The sequence below is a fragment of the Somniosus microcephalus genome, chromosome 9 (genome assembly GCF_052327205.1).
Source record: "Somniosus microcephalus isolate GS21.2 chromosome 9, FLI_Smic_1.0, whole genome shotgun sequence".
NCBI lineage: Eukaryota > Metazoa > Chordata > Chondrichthyes > Squaliformes > Somniosidae > Somniosus > Somniosus microcephalus.
Window position 1 is genome coordinate 190,142,393 of NC_140995.1, and position 19,307 is coordinate 190,161,699.

General features: G+C 41.7%; 1 protein-coding gene across 2 annotated transcripts in view; it reads right to left on the bottom strand.

Annotated features, from left to right (window-relative positions):
* Positions 1-2,128: 2,128 nt before the first annotated feature.
* Positions 2,129-19,307, bottom strand: part of ascc3 (activating signal cointegrator 1 complex subunit 3) — a 654,593-nt gene continuing 637,414 nt past the window's right edge. For both annotated transcript variants that reach the window (XM_085997711.1, XM_085997710.1), the window contains exons 39-42: positions 18,280-18,430; positions 12,953-13,162; positions 7,469-7,644; positions 2,129-3,312 (exon numbers count right to left, since the gene is read on the bottom strand). In XM_085997711.1, the coding sequence (XP_085853837.1) occupies positions 3,165-3,312; positions 7,469-7,644; positions 12,953-13,162; positions 18,280-18,430 (685 nt within the window). In that variant the 3' untranslated portion in view covers positions 2,129-3,164. The remainder of the gene's footprint in view (positions 3,313-7,468; positions 7,645-12,952; positions 13,163-18,279; positions 18,431-19,307) is intronic.

Consider the following 19,307-nt stretch of genomic DNA (forward strand, 5'->3'; position numbering starts at 1 on the left):
ACTACAATCATAGATGCTGTTTCTGTGACCAGTTCAGAACAGAAAATCACAACTGTTAATAAACAAAATCAGTCATTTGCCTGAAAAAAACTTTAAGAATTTAATCTCCATTTTGTTAGAATGTAATTTGGATAAAAAATTCTCAAATCCTCACAGAATTAAGGGAATTCATACTGATGCGCATATCGTGCCCTGGGAAATTCTGCACATGCCGAGAATTCACGGGTGCGCAATGAGGTAAAGATATCCAGTTAAAGTCCAGTCGTTTGAGACAGGCTGAGGACTTGAAGTAAAAAAGTTAAAAGGTATTAAAAGGCAAAAAAGACAATTCAGTGTGCAAATGTAATCATATTATTGTGAAATGTGCAATTTAGTTTGATTTCTTAATTTTGTTTGAAACCTTGTTTAGGACTTAAGAAATTTCAGTTACTGAGGGAAAAAATCACTGATTCATTTTTTTTCAAAAAGCATTTTGAGTGATTAGTTAGTTTTGCCATTCTCAATGTTTGCATATGGATTTCTATTCTAAATATTTACATATGGATTTTGACAAAAACTATGACTCAGCATTGTTAGAGGAAGTATGGTTTGTGGACAGGAAGTGTGCACCATATGCAAGATTTTATATATCTGAATAAACACACACAGAAACTTGCTTCTATGCATTTTAAAGATACTTCAATCTATTAAAAAAAATGCAGTATTACATGCAAAGTCTTAATCCCTTCTGAAGTTGGTTAATATGCAAATATCGGGGGCAGAATATGTAAACAGACAATTCACATATTATCATATTTGCATTGTAGACAGAGCAGCAGTTCCAGTACGTTTCTTGATTTGGATTATACCAGAGGTATTGAGGAATTTGTTACAGCAACACTTTCACCCAATTTTTAGTGAAACCTTCCAGAGCCAACATTTCATCACACCACTGAAAATCAGTCAAATAATTCCCACAGAGCAAGCTGTACAGACTCAGTAGGATTCCCTTTTACACAACTGGTGCAGAAACAGAGAAAAGCAGCATGCTACAGAAAAGGATTTATCAGTACCAATAATCAGTCAACTAAACCACTGATTATTGAAATATGAGATCATAATGAATATATTTTTCTTGCAAAGAATACCCTGACAGAATGTGCTTTCACCAGTATTGTAAGAATATACTACTACATGGCACACAGTTATAATTATAGTGTTAGCCTCACCTCGTTTGAAGCACGCAGCAGGGGGAGTATCCTGCAGGTCTGACTGCGCCAGTGTCAGGTATGCTTGTGGGTGCGATCGCAATGTTACAATGCACTTCGTAGCGGGTAAACAGGAGCAATATTTTGTGACTGTGATTACAGTGCCAGTTTAATATAACCTTATCCCTCCTGAGGACAATGGATTTTTTACATTAAAAGGTTTTTAGTTTGCTGAACTAGTACAACATTAACTCAACCAGTCCCAGCTCAGCCAAAGCAACAGGCAACATCGTGAGCCATTGCTTCAGTCACTGTACCATGCGCTGCTTTGAAAATGGAATCAAAAAGGAACATACAGCCACATTTTCCCCTGTCTGTTTCTGTGTTAAGTCTTCCTGCCAGTTACTACTCTCTTAACTGAAATTTGATACTTCAAAAAAGAGATATATTTGGCACATTTTTATTGTTGGAATCACAATATTAGCAATTCTATCAGCAACGATTCCAAATTAAAGCATTTCACTCCTTTACCTTTTCCATTCTGATACTGCAGATTGTGACAGAAAGGATTGCAAGCTGCGTGCTTTAACCATGCTTCATCTCAAGTGAGTTCATGAGAAAGTAAAAGTCAGATACTGGGCAAATACTTACAGTTAACAAGAAAATTAAAATACAGAAATAGCGGAATGTTAGTGAAAAATGGTTTGCTTGAATTGATTACATTATTCAATTGTTAAATTATTGGTAAAAATAAAACCAGGAAATCAATGCAGTTTACTTTTGCGGTAATTGGCTGCAAATGATTTAAAACAAAAGACAAAATTGAAACACAACCTCTTTCATCAGAAATAATATTACTAAAAACAGATCTTGTTTCATTCTACAATATTTCCTTCAATAGCTGTTACTGAATATGACAAAGAAGACACAAAATACATGTGTATTGCAATAAAGTTTAATGTTTTTTTTACATATGCAACCAGCACTGTAAACTCATATTAAATGCAGGTCTCCCTTTTTGCAGTAACTATCAAATTTTTCTTGTGCTACACAAGTATTTTTGCCACAACTTAATTTTCACAGATGCAACTAAATTGATATTGACAAATGAAGTCTTGCAGCACTCACTGCTGAGAAAGGTTACTAGGTTTAACCTGACCCCATGGTTATGAATGTGTCAAGTTTAGCCTTCATGTTACCATGGAAATGAATACCCTCTGCACCCAGTCGATATGGGAATGAATTTTCAATCACAACTTGCCTTTAAATTACCTTATTTTCTTTCCCATCATACAGATAGAGATTTTTAAAAGTATACTTTTAATTCATAACAGCTGATTGCGCAGGCATCCATTTTGCCCATCTGAAATTATTGATGAGTTTGAGAGCTACATTCAAAATAATTTACACTATACAGAATAAGCTTTTAAATACATCGGTAGCAATTACAGGAACTAAATAAAGTCCATGCTTTATTAGTTATAAAGAAGAAAGTCAGTTCATTTCTTTGTCACCTAGGTAATCATATTGACTGACATCAGCAGTAGAGATAACTTTGTATGCATTGAGTGAATGCCATTTTAATTTAAAGTAAAATTTACTGAAAAATAAAAGTGCTTAATGACTTTTCTACAACAAATGCATAACCTGCATAAAGTAATATAGAAGGAAGTTGTGATTCTTAATGGATAACTTTCAGCTCTTCGCTTGGTGCCCTGGTGGACTGTATAAAGAGTCTCAAATTATCTGGGTGTACCACTAATCTAAAATGCAAATTTACATAAGGCCACCAAACTGTGCAGATGAATCGTGCTGGAGGTCACCTCAGCTGCCATTTGTAATTTCCTTCGAGTCTGAGGTTAGAAGTTGCATCCACTAAGGCAAATATCAAGTCATTTCAGGGCCGCCCCGGCACACCAGCACAATCTGTACTGTAAGATCACCACTCCCGGGTTGTTCAGCACTAAGCCTGTCATGTCACGCCACAGCCAGGTCACTCATGGCATCAGAGACCTCGGTGTTGACCTGAGCAGCAATGCTCGCTGGCATCACGTCCAAATAAATGTCATACTGCTGGTCCATCCCCAGATAGCTATCATTCATCAGATAGAGAGTGTAGATATACCTTAAAAATATAAGCGGAAAGAAACAGTACTTTACTTTAAAGCTTTCCCTTCACTCTGAATAATGCAAATACTGAACATGTTGATGCGCAAAAATATTCTTATTAGAACAAAGAATTGTGAATATAAAGAATTTTAAAAAGATCAGAATACATCGCTGATGTTGTATGGTACACTTGTCTGAAATGGCAATTATAGGACATTATATTTTCTTGCATGATGACAACTTAACTTCTGTGAAATATGTCAAAATACCACTAATAAAAGTGCATTGATTTTGAGATTACTTCTGTGTCCTTTCCTTAAAATGATCAAAAATGCTTCTTTTTTAAAAAAAATTGCTAAGATTCTTTTTGATGACAAATCTCTTCACATTCCAAAATTCAGAAGTATAGTTTATCTTAATTTCATACCAATTTTACCAAGAAACTGGTTTATTTTCAAACTCTAGCACTATTAATTTTTTTCCTTAGGGTTACAGTGGAAATATGGAGCACCTTGTCTTTACAGACAGCCCCGAGGACCAGGGCTGACACCACCTACATTCAAGAGTGTATAGTATACTGCTTTTGATTAAACTAATGCCATCAATTCAAAAAATTAATACCTTGCAGCATTTGGGGTTTTATAAATAGGAGCAAACAGTTCAAGAGTAAAGAAATAATGATGAATTCGCACAAAGTATTTGTTAAGCCACAAGAGTACTGTTGTTTGGGTGCCCTCTTACAGGTAGGGTATTAAAGCCATAGAGAGGGTAGATCAATGATCACCACGGATGATACCAGGGACAATGAACTATAGCTATGAGGAGAAATTTGAGACACTGAGACTATTTCCACTGGAGCAGAGAATGCTAGGAGGAGATTTTATAAATGTTTTTAAAATTATGACGAGTTTTTGAGCGGTTGAATAGGAAAATACTATTTCCTCTGGTTGGGGAGTAATTAACGGTCATCAGTTTAAATGGTCGCGAAGAGAATGAGGGGAGGGATTAGGAGAAATGTCTCCACTTAAAGGGTTTCTGGAACATAAAGAACTACTGCCTCATTCAGTTTGATACAACTGAGTGGCTTGCTAGGCCACTTCAGAGGGCAGTTAAGAGTCAACCACAGTGATGTGGAACTGGAGTTACATATTGACCAGACCTATGTGGGGACGGCAGGTTTCCTTCCATAAAAGACGTTAGTGAAACAGTTGGGTTTTTACAACAATCTGACAGCTTCATGGTTACTTTTACTGATACTAGTCTTTTATTTCAAGATTTTTTAAAACCGAATTCAAATTGTCAAATTTTCACGGTGGGACTTGAACTTACAAATCTGTTTACTAGTCCAATAACATAACCACTACACTACTGTACTTGTGACTAAAAAAATAGATAATTAACTGAAGCAGAGGAAAATGTAGGGCTATGGGGAAAGAGAACAGGGCATTGGGGATAGCTTTGGATTGCTCCAGCAAAGGTCTCACACAGACATGATAGCCTGAATGGCCTCCTTTTGTGCTGTAAACATATATAGGCTGATGTGAGAGTGGGGCAAAAGCTATGAGGTATTGCATTGCTTTAATTATTTTGATTGTAACATTGCCATTTGGATGACAAATATATACAAAGACTCAACTCTTCAGTTGTATTACGGCCTTGGAGTACAAAGCTGTGCATAACCCTGTATATAAAAGTGCATGGTGACATGGCGCCAGTTTACATCTGTTCAGGCCTGTTAAAACCTCTCATGCACTGCACTACAAATTGATGCAGATTCATTCCCTCAATTCTTCACAAGTGGAGGTACTAGCTAAGTGGAGAGGGGACACTGAAGAGTGAATCACTCCAGGCTACACTCACACATCTCCAAATGGCTGCTTACGAGGCAGCTCTGGGAGCCACAGCCAAATATTTTTTTTAGAAGTCATTTGTAGGGAGCCTCGAGCTATTTTTCTAAGCAAAAGTTAAATGAATGCTAGAGCTTTAAATAAATTAAGTCTGCCATGACCGTCATACTGGGACAGAACATTCAGCTTTTCTGCTTTTGGCAAAACCCGATTACAGCGGGTTGTAATTTTATTTAAAGTTAGTATTTTACTTTATTTAAAAATTGCTTTCTGTGAACACAAAGGCATGCCCATTTGCTCAAATTAATACGATAGCAAAATACTGCAGATGTTGGAAATCCGAAATAACAACAGAAAATGCTGGAAAAACTCAGCAGGTCAGGCAACATCCGTGGAGAGAAATTTGAGTTGACGTTTCGGGTTGGACCCTTCTTCAAAACTGGAAAGAAAAGAAACTACATCGGAGGCAGGGCTGCGATCGGACAAAAGAATAAAAGAAACAAAAGAAGTAAAAGAGATTAGAAGCTAGACGAGATGGTAATAGGCTGGGATTAGGTGTAAAGTGTGGTTGACACTGCCCTCGACCGTGTCAGTTCTATCTCCCGCACTTCTGCCCTCACCCCTGCCCCTCCCTCCCGGAACCACGATAGGGTTCCCCTTGTCCTCACCTTTCACCCCACCAGCCTCCACATTCAACGGATCATCCTCCGGCATTTCCGCTACCTCCAAAGTGATCCCACCACCAAACGTATCTTCCCCTCCCCTCCCAGCATTCCGCAGGGACCGCTCCCTCCGAGACACCCTAGTCCACTCCTCTATCACCCCAAACAGCCCTTCCTCTTCGCCTGGCACCTTCCCGTGCAAGCGGAGGAGATGTAACACCTGCCCCTATACCTCCCCCCTTCCCACTGTCCAGGGCCCCAAACACCCCTTCCAGGTGAAACAGCGATTTACTTGTACTTCTCGCAATCTAGTATACTGTATTCGCTGCTCACGATGCGGTCTCCTCTACATTGGGGAGACCAAACGCAGATTGGGTGACCGCTTTGCGGAACACCTCCGTTCAGTCCGAAGGGTGACCCCGAGCTTCCGGTCGCCTGTCATTTTAATTCACCGCTCCATTCCCACTCGGACCTCACCGTCCTTGGCCTCTTGTATTGTTCCACGGAAGCTCAACGTAAACTCGAGGAACAGCACCTCATCTTCCGATTACGCAGTCTGCAGCCTTCCGGACTCAATATCGAGTTCAACAATTTCAGATCATAAGCTCGGCCCCCATTTCATTTTCTCTTGTAATTGTTCCACTCCTTTCCCCCCCCCCCCTTTCCTTTTGTTTCTCTCTCACACCTGGCAGCTATCTTTTGCCCTGCCAGTACACTTTACACCTAATCCCAGCCTATTACCATCTCGTCTAGCTTCTAATCTCTTTTACTTCTTTTGTTTCTTTTATTCTTTTGTCCGATCGCAGCCCTGCCTCCGATGTAGTTTCTTTTCTTTCCAGTTTTGAAGAAGGGTCCAACCCGAAACGTCAACTCAAATTTCTCTCCACGGATGTTGCCTGACCTGCTGAGTTTTTCCAGCATTTTCTGTTGCTCAAATTAATAGTTGCACCGACCTTGAAATGGGCATTAACCATTGAGCACTGTAGTGCTATTTCTGCTTGGGGATGGTCAAGATCGAATTAATTCATACTCATAGTCCCTGCAGGAATCAATGTTACTGCAATTGACTCTGTCACATCACTATTTTCTTGCTGATATAAGAATGCAATTTATATAAAACACACCTTGGTAGATTACTGAGAATGGCATAATTAACAGTAATATCATCCAAACCTCTGCTGTCAGTATCCTATCCCGCACTAAGTCCTGCTCACCCATCACTCCGGTCCTTGCTGACCTACGTTGGCTCCTAGCTGCTCAAATTTAAAATTCTCATCCTTGTGCTTAAATCCCTCCAAGGTCTTGCCTCTCTTTATCTCTGTAATCTCCTCCAGCCTAACATCTCCCCTCTGACTCCAGCATCTTATGCAGCCCCCCCTCTTTGTGCCACGATTGGTGGCCGTGCCTTCAGCTCCCTAGGCCCCATGATCTAGAATTTGCTCCTTAAACCCTCCAGTTCTCCGCTTCCCTCTTCTCCTTTAAGACCCTACTTAAAACCCATCTCTTTGACCAAGCTTTTGGTCACCCTTCCCAATATCTTCTTCTTTGGCTCAATATCCATTTTCTCCTCATGCCTCTGTAAAGCACCATGGGACATTTTTCTATGTTAATGGTACTATATAAATGCAAGTAGCTGTGGTTGTAAGGAGTGACAGGATCTTACCTTCCGTTGGACTCAGGGGTATAGAAGGCTAGCGAGACTGTGCTTTGATTGCGAATGTATCCCACTCGTTTCAAAGCCACCAATTCCTTCTTGTCCACTTCCCCAAGGATGACAACCCAGCCCTCGTCCTTGGCCTTTGTGAAACGTGGCGTGATGGCTTTGCTGTCATACTTTCCCTGACGATTAATACAAGACAACATGTCAGAGCAGATTTTCTGTTTATTAAGATAAATTATAAATAATAATACTTGCATTTAAACAGCACAGCTTTTTATCACATTGAAAATCTTGAATCACTTCACATAACAAATTACTTTTTGGAAATAACAACAGAAAATGCTGGAAAAACTCAGCAGGCCAGGCAACATCCGTGGAGAGAAATTAGAGTGACGTTTCGGGTCTAACCCTTTTTCAAACTGGAAAGGAAATAAAATAGATCGAAGGCAGGGCTGCGATAGAACAAAAGAAGTAAAAGAGACATTAAGAGGTATTCAAAACCAGACGGGATGGTAATAGGACAGTGGAGACAAAAGATGGCAAGATTAGGTGTGAAGTGTACTGGCAGGATGGGAGACAGCTGCCGTGTGGGAGAGAGAAAAAAAAAAGGGAAGGGGGGGGGGTGGGGAAGGGAAGATCCAAAACAAAGGGGTGGGAAAAAAAAGTAAAAATGTAATAGGGGCCGAGGTTATGATCTGAAATTGTTGAACTCGATATTGAGTCCGGAAGGCTGCAAAGTACCTAATTGGAAGATGAGCTGCTGTTCCTCGAGTTTACGTTGAGCTTCCGTGGAACAATGCAAGAGGCCAAGGACGGTGAGGTCCGAGTGGGAACGGAGCGGTGAATTAAAATGACAGGTGACCGGAAGCTCGGGGTCACCTTACGGACTGAACGGAGGTGTTCCGCAAAGCGGTCACCCAATCTGCGTTTGGTCTCCCCAATGTAGAGGAGACCGCATCGTGAGCAGCGAATACAGTATACTAGATTGCAAGAAGTACAAGTGAATCGCTGTTTCACCAGGAAGGGGTGTTTGGGGCCCTGGACAGTGGGAAGGGGGGAGGTACAGGTGCAGATGTTACATCTCCTGCGCTTGCACGGGAAGGTGCCTTTTTGGAGTGCGGTAATCATGCTTATTTAGAAAAACACGGCAGTTATTCTGCACCAGCAACGTTCCACAAGCAGTGGAGAGATCAATAACCAATTAATCCAATTTCCGGTAGTTTTGGGTGTGGGAGGAATGTTGATTAAGACTGCTGGAAAACTCCCTGCTCTTCTCTGAATAGTGCCACTGAATCTTTAAGGTCCACCTGTACCACAAAGAAATGTGGCAGCCATTTTGCACACATCCCACTAACAGCAATAATTTAAGTAGCCATTTAATCTGTTTTTTGTGGTGTTGGCAGAGGGAGGTTGAAGATCTCCTTCGACAACGCAGCACTCCCTCAGTAATGCAATGAAGTGTCTATCTAGATTATTAGCTTGAACCCACAGCCTTCTGACCCAGAGGCGAGAGTACTACCAAGCTGACACAAGCTGATCTTTGCTGGTTAAAAAGTCTGTTAGCTATTACTGGGAAAGGAAGCAAATGTTAACATGTTGCCAAAAACCCACAATTGCTGCAGCACTGACTTTTTGCTTCAACAAGTTTATAATGATTTAATGTAACGGAGCAGCAGTAAAGCAATGTGCTACCACCTCTGGCAGCTGGTTTGGGTGCAGTGCAGCTAGACAAAACTGCCTGTTCATCTCAGAGGGTTAAAAAGTGAAATGAACATTAGAAAATAGGGAAGCCACATCTGAACATAGCCCAACCAAATACAAGTGTCTTTTTTTAGTCCAAAATTACTTTGATCACTCAGAACTGTCACAATTTTTTTTTAAATGAACAAAAATGCAATATTTTGCAAATGCCTGACAGAGCGTTCATTCTTCGCCAGCCTGCCAGCTACAATTAAATACAGTGCAAGGAAAATTGTTTTAAAAAGCTATGCAATACCTTTAGAGTGTATTGGCCTCCAGCAAAAAAGAAAAGTTCCATGACGATCCTTAGGACATTAGCAGTGAAGTCCATTTACATGCAAATCTGATAAATGGAAAACCGGTTTCTGTACTTTTGTTTAATAAAAGTGCAGCACCGCCAAAAGGAGCAAACCTTGCTTCGGGAGGGAGAAGATCTGTGTGATGTTGTCTTTGTGATCATGTTATACACAAATTCCACAATAATCTGCTTGGATGGAATTTACATTGATGCAACGGTTCGTAAACAAAAATACTTTTTTCTCCCCACAAAGGAAGTACACCTTTAATTCCTAATTTTCCTTTTAATTTCTATACTGTTTGTTTACATACAACTTGCAAATTTCTTTCATAGGCAAGGAAAGATTCTTAAAAGCACCTATTCCTGACACATATGCAAATATAGTTTTTGCAACAATCTCCTCCTATTTTTTTTTAAAATTCATTGATGGGATGTGGGCGTTGCTGGCTAGGCCTGCATTTAGTGCCCATCCCTAATTGCCCTTGAGAAGGTGGTGGTGAGCCGCCTTCTTGAACCGCTGCAGTCCGTGTGGAGAAGGTACTCCCACAGTACTGGTAGGGAAGGAGTTCCAGGATTTTAACCCAGCGACCATGAAGGAACGGCGATATAATGAAGGAACGGCGATATATTTCCAAGAACGTAAGACGACAGAAACAGACCAGACAGCCCGTCATGTCAGTGGGGGTAGATCTGAACTTTGCTCCAGCAGCGGAGCGAGGGGGTCATGATCACCGGGATGGAAGGTAGCCTGGCCCAGATTATTTTTGTGGAGCACTATTGCCCCTCGAGCCCCATCAAAAATAATTTAGAACTTACCTTTTGGCCCAGGAAATTATAGACCAGTTCATCTTAACTTCAATTATTGCTGAACTATTAAGAGTCTATAATACAGAATGAAGTTACTAAGAACTTGGAGAAACGTGAGTTAATTAGGGCCAGTCAGCATGGACTTCTGAAATGCAGCTTGTGTTTGGCCAACCATAGAATTTTTTGAAGAAATAACGAAGGATAGAAAAAGGAAATACAGAAGAAGTTTCATAATCTGCAATAATAAATAGTCAATCCTGACCCAGGCAAGTTTCAGTTACTGATATTATGTCATGATTTTCTATTTTAAATCGATGATTCGCAGTCCCCAATTTTATTTCTTATATGCTATGAATTATTATATGTACATTTCAGTTTTCCTTTTATTGCTTTCCCACATTTCTTTTACTATTTTGTCCTGTTTAACCTCTTTCGACCTTTCTACTCTTTATTACTTATATACCTAGAGTTTAGTTTCCCTTCCAAGCTGCCTACTCTACTCTCTTGCTTTCCCCACCCTGCCATATTCGTTTAAACCTAACCCCACAGATCCAGTTAACCGCGCTACAAGGATACTGGTCCATGCTCTGACTGGTGCAGTTCACTTCTGTCCAGAACTAGTCAAGGAATTTGAACCCTTCCTTCCTATACCAAGGGAGGAATTTTAACCCCAAAAAACGGGTGGGTTTGGGTCGGGTGGGAGGTTAGAGAGTTAAAAATCGGAATCCCGACCCCAACCTGCTCACTTCCAGTTTTAACAGAGGCAGGTCGGGTTGGGCAGCCAACCCGCTCGAAGGAGGCAGGTTGGCACTTTTAAATATTATAATGTGGTTGTGTGCCGCATGGTGATCCACCATTTTAAATTTAACTCTGGGGTCGGCTGGGTTTCCCTGGCCTCGAGGAACCTGCCAGCTAAAGGGAGACAAGCACTGCTGGATCCAGGAGGTAAGTGCCTTTCCACTTACCTGCTGGATCCAGTGTTCCTGCCTTGCCAAACCCCCCCCGCGATCGGATACCCCACCCCGACCCTTCCGATCTCCCTCCCGAGCCTCCGACACCCCACCCCGCATCACGAGGCCTCCGATCTCCCCTCCGGCCTTCGATCCTCGGCCCCCAATCCTCCCTCCGGCTTTCCGACCCCCGATCCACCCACCGGCCTTCTAAACACCGATTCCCCCCACCGACCTTCCCCCTCCAGCTCCCGATCACCCCTCCAACTTTCCGACCTCCCCTTCTGGCCTCCAATCCCCTCCCCACAATCCCTTTCTCCCTCTCTCTGCAGTCTTGTGTCGCAGGCCTACCCGCCCGCCCGCCAGCCACTCCATCTGGCTTGCTGCAGGCAGGAATAGTGAATCTAAATGCTAATCAGGCCCTGCCGTTAAATTCAGCAGGGTCTGCGGGAAACCTGTTCTCCCGGGTTTCCCGACCTTATTGCAGTCCCCCATCCCCCTATCCCCCACTTCCAAATTAAAATTCGGGCCCACGTCTCTACCACCCTAATGTGTAGCACTGGTAGTAATTCTGGGATTACTATCTTTGTGGTCCTGTTTTCTGAGCTACTCCCTAGCACCTGGAACTCTTTTTACAGGACATGAATCCTACTCTTCCATGTTATTGGTTCTGATTTGGAGTACAACTTCCGGCTGATTCCCCTCTTCCTCCAAGAGCATCTGCCCCTGTTTTATGTCCCATATCATGGAACCCATGAGACAACACAATATTCAGGACTCATGTTCAGTTACTAAAGCAACTGTCTACTCCTCTAACAATTGAATTTCCCAATGCCATTGCATTCCTCCACTCAACTCTTCACTTCTCCCTCTACCTGGACAAGGTGGGATTGCTCATACCCTCCTCCAAATAATCATCCCTGGAACAAGAATTTAGAATTTAAAACTTACTTGCTAAAGCACTGCTCTCAGGGACCCCATCTCTTCCTTCCTAGCTCGATGGATGGTCACTCACTTCCAGTCTTCATCATCTATCTATCTCTGTCTGCTAGTGGGGTTACCACCTGCTAGAATGTGTGGTCCAGAAACCCTTCCATTTCCCGTATGTGAATGAGTATCTCCCACTGTTTCTCAAGCTAAGTAACATCATGCTTCAATGAATGCAGCTGGAAACACTTCCTGCAAGTGTGTTTGCCCTGGATGCTCAACAATCCAGCGAGATTTGTACAACACAACGCGGGATGCAGCTGTCTTGCTGCTGTAACCCTTCTTAACTTGACCCATACAAAAATAAAGATTTAAACTTATAATACATGGCAAAGAAGTCCAAGCAGTGAGTCCAACTATATATATCATGGCTTATATCCCAAGTAAAAGTCAACACTGACTGCAATCTCTCCTTTGCTCTCACAGGTTCACTGCAATTTTGCGCACACTCAGATAGCACAGTTCACACATACAGACAGCACACAAGTACACATGAAATACTGTACTACACATCATAATTAAAGAAATCCTGGGGCCCACCCAATTGCCAGTCTGACAGGAGCGTGGTGGAACAATCGGAAATTAGACTGGGACCAATGTCGCCCTAATTTTTTTGGGGCCGCGTAGGGAAACTAATGGGGTGGGATCGGTCGCTAGTTTTACTCTTCCCCCGATTTTATCTTTCCTTGAAATCAAGACTGGTACCTTGCTGCGCACTAGGCTAATCCTGCGTAGATTGATCTGGAGTACGTATTCCTGATCCGCATGCAGCTGTGTCCAGTTCTTCTCATCTCGGAAGCCAGTGCCCACGTTAGGCAGAGGTTTTTCGTTTTTCCCCTTTGGAGCGTTTTCCCACCAGCCCTTGATACTCATTTTAACCTCGATGACTGGCAGATGGGACAGGAAGTTCCAAGCCTAAAAAACAACAGAAGTTGGGAATGTTACACAATCCTTTGGCAACTATAGTATGCTCAGTTTACAAAGCAACTTCCAATTCAGTTGCATGAACGATTTACAGCTATTCAGAATTAAAATGGATACTATAAAAGGCAAAGATTTGTCAACATAATCTAAATTCAGACATCACTTAATAGAATATAAGGCTAATGAAATCAGCCATTAGTCTAGTTTCTCTGCATCTCCCCATGCCTATCTAATCCATGATATCTAATTCCTGCTCCCTCTAAATTTCTAGCCATCTAATTTCCCCCCCCCCACGCTAGCTTGACACTGCAATTCTGAGGTTTTCTCCTCATCCACTGCCCTCCTCCCTTTCAAAACTGCCATCAACACTGCCATCTGCAAAAACCCACCTCGACTCCTCTGTCCTCACCAATTATTGCTCCATCTCCAATTTTCCTTTCCTCTCCAAGGTCTTTGAACATGTTTCTGCCTTCCAGATCCTTGCCCATTTCTTACACAGCTCCCTGTTTGAATTCCTCCAATCAGGAGCGCCCCCCACAGCACTGAAATGGTCCTAACCAAAGTCATGAACAATGACCTCTGTGACCACATGCATGACCCCCCCACCCCCCTTCATGCTTCCTGACCTCTCTGTGGTCTTCAACAAGCTCAACCACATCATCGTCCTCCAATGGCTCTCCTCCACTGTCCAGTATGGTGTGACTAGCTTCACTTAGTTTCATTCTTAGCTGGTCCTAGCTAGAGCATCTCTTGCAATGGTTTTTCTGCTCAACCCCATACTGTGACTTCGTGAGCCCCATAAGGATCCATCCTTGCCACCCCCCCTTACTCAACTACATGCTGCTCTTTGGTGACATCATCCACAGACATAGGGCAGCTTTCACACATATGCTGGTGACATCCAGCTCTACCACTCTCAATATCTCGAGTGCCTCTATGCTCTTAAGTCAGCTTTTCTGATACCCAGTCTCAGATGAGCCATAATTACCACCAGTGAAATTTCGGAAAGACCAAAGTCATCGTCTTCGCCCCCCAGCATTGTCTGTACCTTTGCCACTGACTGTATCGCCCCCTCCCTCCCCCCACAGCCATTATTTCAGGCTGAACCAATCTGTTTGCAACCTCGGCATTCTGTTAGCCCACACGCTGAGTTTACAAGTCTATATCCTCTACATCACAAAAACTGTGTATTTTCATTGCCCACCTCCCCCCACATCTCAGCCCATCGGCTGCTGAAATTCTCATTCATGCTTTTGTCACCTCCAGATTTGATTACTCCAATGCTTTCTTGGCAGCCAACCATCCTCTACTTTCCATATACTCAGCTCATCCAAAACTCTGCTGCTCACATCCTACCCCACCCCAGTTGCCTCTATTGGTTCCTGGGCCCCAATGCCACAAGTTTAAAATTCTCATCCATGTGTTTAAATCCCTGCATTTCCTTGCCCCGAGCTTCCGACCACATATCTGCGTCATCACTAAGGCCGCCTATTTCCACCTCAGTAACATCGCCCAACTCCACCCCTGCCTCAGCTCATTTGCTGCTGAATCCCTCATCCATTCCTTTGTTAACTCTAGACTTGACTATTCCAATTCACTCCTTGTTGGCCTCCCATCGTCCACCCTCTGTAAACTTGAGGTGATCCAAAGCTCTGCTGCCCGTGTCCTAACTCGCACCAAGTCCCGTTCACCCATCACCCCTGTGCTCGCTGACCTACACTGGCTCCCGGTTAAGCAATGCCTTGATTTTAAAATTCACATCCTTGTTTTCAAATCCCTCCATGGCCTCGCCCCTCCCTATCTCTGTAACCTCCTCCAGCCCTACAACCCCCTGAGATCTCTGCACTCCTCCAATTCTGGCCTCTTGCTCATCCCCGATTTTAATCGCTCTACCATTGGCGGCCGTGCCTGCAGCAGCTAAGGACCTAAGCTCTGGAATTCCCTCCCTAAACCTCTCCGCTTCACTACGTCTTTCCTCCTTTAAGACGCGCCTTAAAACCTGCCTCATCTGCCTTAAATCACCTTATGTGGCTTGGTGTCAAATTTTGTTTTACAACACTCCAGTGAAGCGCCTTGGGACGTTTTACTACGTTAAAGGCGCTATATAAATACAAGTTATTGTTGCTTTAACATCATTTAACCTATATCAAAATTGCAGGAAAACCCAACATACAATTCTCAATTTTTTACTTGGGTGCGACAATGTGATATTTTTGAATAATGCAAGACTTATTGTTCATCACTGCATGTTTCAGATACACCTTTTGGCTTCACTGAAGAACATCCTACCAGGGTCTTATCCTAACTACTTTTGATGTTTTTCACTTTGGTATAATAGGCATTGCAATTAATACTCCTATTTCAATAAAACACCCTTTTTTTTGTAACATGCACCTTTCTATAAGATAATCCTCAATACATAACGCACATTTTACAGAGATGATCTAATGTACTGCTAAAATTGTTAATGTTTTATTATCTTTGTGAAGTGAATTACATTAAACATTTATTCCTTCCATGCCTCTTTTTTTCCCTAAAGATAGAAGCTGTCCATGCCTCCTCAGGGCAAAATAGGGCAGCTGCCTCGCCCTTCTCCTCAGTATAGGAGAGAGCAGCTTTTCCCTGCCCCACTTCTTGGTGAGGAAGACGAGTACTGTCCATGCCCCCACTCCTCAGTGAAGAGGTGGCAACCCTCCTCACCCTTTCAGCACAGAAGATGGCAGTGTTTGTCGCCAAATGTTACAAAAAAAACTTTGATGCAAATACTTTAGTACTAAAAAAAAACCTCAACAAACTAAGTACTTAAAAAGTTAATCATCATCTAGATAATATTTCCTTTACTGAAAAAATTGGTGATTTAAAAAAAAATTCCAGGATATGTCATCACTGTCAAAAGCAACTGGGGAGATCAGGTCGAACAGTTATAGGTACAGAGGCTTTAAAAAAAAAAAATCTCGAATCTACTGCCAAAACATTTGTCTTTCTAGAAGACTCTTAGCTATTGAGGCACAACTGGTGTTATTTGTGTGGAGAACAGTCAAGATAACACCCCGTTGTTTACCAGTGTGTGTAAGCGTTATTGTCCTAACGCAGCTACAGAAGATAATTTATTGCTTAAATATACCACAAAGCTCTTAGATAGTCGCTGCCTTTTGATTAAAAATAAAAACTAGGCTATTGCAGCCGAGGCTGCTAAAACATTTCAATACGGGCAAAACATATTTATCTGAGGATTAATCTTCATCATTTGAATCAGATGAGAACACCTCCCCGCATGCAATTATTTAATTAGCTACCAAATCTTCTGCCGGTCGCCAGCCGTTCAGAGCATACTGATGGCAGAACAGATGCAAATCTCACAGTGATGACTGCCTTTTCTCATTACGACTGCAATTAGCACTTAAATTGATGCTTTAAACCCACTAATTTCCAGAATAATTTTTTTTATATGTTTTAGCTGTGATTGCCGTGCCAAACTGGCAGAGGCAGATTGTAGAATAAATTTCAGATCCAAATAACTTTCACGATGAACAGGCTACAATAACATTTTTTTTTAAAGCCCAATATTAATCATTTTTCGAAATGAGTACAATCTTATTTCCAAGCAAAATTTATTTTTTTCTCAGATTCTGTTTACAGCACAAATATGATTGTGCTTGGGGATTTTGTTTGTGCAATGCATATTATTAGTTATTTATATTTGCTCTGTTTTTAGGTATTGCTGGCACATTTTTTCCCACAACAGGATTATCCTCGCCTTGCCTGCCATGCGGTAGTGGACCAGCCAAACAGAGCCTTGAATCTCTTGTGTGCTGCCTGTTTGGGTAATGTGGTGTTGCTTTGTTTTTGAACATTAGTTAATTTAGTTGATGAAAGCTATACTTGTAAACATTTTACCAACTAGTAATTAGTAATATCTTAAATGGTTACTTTTCAAAATTTTTATGACTCCTATAATTGTTATGTGCTCACATTCAAATTTGAAAAGATTCTAATATTTAAACAGATCTTTAAAATATGAATGCTTTCTCCAAAATAGAAGTTCAATACAACAGAACATTTAAAAAAAATATTTGATATTTACTAATATTCATATTATGTTAGTTCAACTTACAATGTTTTCTCTTAACTAGCTCCTTTTCTCATTCTTCTCTAAGCTGTATATTTTACTTATGATAGTGGTTTAATGTGGGCTTCAGATCTGCATAGACTGAGATTTCAACCTCACGTTACTCAAGTTACTCATACTGACTACTCACACCGATGTGGGACCCATACATGTGCACACTGACTTGTCACAAATGCATCAACGTCAAATGTGGCATGTTTACTCTGATGAACTCTGCATTGATAAACTTCAGGCATCTCACAGCAATGAAATAGCTAATGCCCGGTGTGTTTTTCCTTATCATGGAGGTCTTTACCAAAACCATTTGTTATAAATGTTGCATTGTTCTGCTTGTGGGACTGGGTGATTCAGTGGGTTAGCACACTGTCCTTTCATCTCTGGGTCCTAAGTTTGAATCTAGTCCAGACAGATGAATTGGAAGTCTCCTCTTACTTTGACTCTTAAGTGCAATAAATTTCAGCAGTCTCTACAGCACACGACTACCCACACTGAGCAGTCTCACTCGGAGTGGACCAAGGTTGGCTGGTGTGGGAACTGAAATGGGATGTTCTTCTCATGTTGATGTTAAGGTTTACTGCTGGGACAGAACAGGTAAGCTTTACTTTTTTTATATCCCATTTGTTGGAAAAAAAAACCCATTAAAAGTATTTTCTTACACAGTTTCTTCTGCCTTTTTGCATCTACTGTCCCTCTGGGAGCTGAGAGTAGCTTTAAAAAAAATAGATTTTGTTTGGCTAAAAACAGCAGCGAAGCTGTTTTTCTTAAGCCAATTCCAAGAAGAAGGAGTGATGATTCACACAATCGATAAGACTACGCCAATGTCTAATGCATTTTTACAGGTCAGAACAGCTGTGAGAGATGAGCACATTTGTCGATGGCCCTTAAAATACTAGTAAACATGTTTTCCAGGAATTTAAATGAGAGAAATGAATAAAGCAACAAAAACATTTTTTAAATGGTGGTTGAAAGTGCAGGTTACCTGGGAAATCTGTGCAGGCTGCAGTTCATCAGCGACGATGGAATGAAATATGTCCTCCCTCCAATCACATGCAGCTATCAATTCAGGAAGACATTCAACGGGACCCTTATAACCTTTTGAACTGCTTTTCCTTTTGCCTGCATTCCATTTCCTAACAAAAGAAATTGGCACATATATTTAAGATTAAAAAACACACACACACAACTTGGGACTTCTGGTTCACAAACCACTTTTACAAGCTAGTTGCAAATGTTGTTAAAATTTAAATAGCGAGAACAATTGCCTGGAACGTAGGCCATTCAGCCCCTCGAGCCTGTTCTGCCATTCAGTGAGATAATGGCTGATCTGTATCCTAACACCATCCACCCGACTTGGCTCCATATCCCTTTATACCCTTGGCTAGCAAAAATCTATCGATCTCAGATTTAAAATGATTGTGGGAGAGAGTTCCACACTTCTACCACCCTATGATCTCGCCTAACTTCGCTCCTGAATGGCCTGGCTCGGATTTTAAGGTTCTGTCCCTTTGTCCTAGACTCCTCCATCAGTGGAAAAAGTTTCTATCTACCTTATCAATTCCTTTCAAAATCCTAAACATTTCAATCAAATCACCACTCAACCTTCATTAATCCAGGGAATACAAGCCTAGTTTATGTAATCTCACCTCATAATCTAACACCCTGGTAACATTCTGGTGAATTTGCACTGCACTCCTTCCAAGACCAATATATCTTTTACATTTGTCTGAAACAAATACAATGACTACTGTGGGTGAATTTTCGGTTAAAATGTAAATATTCCTGCGTCAAAGCAGGGGAGTTCAAATCTTAGGGAGATTGGCTTGGCAGGCAGCTTGTAAAGTTTAACAGGCCCCAAACCTTAGCAGAGCCTCCCGACTAAGAGGCTGACACGATGCCACAATTGATGCAATATGTCACTACACTTACTCCAATTTAGCTTTACACCATGGCCTTGTGTTGCTGCAGCCAAACTGACGTTAAGCTTTTCTCACCCACTTACTTGCACAA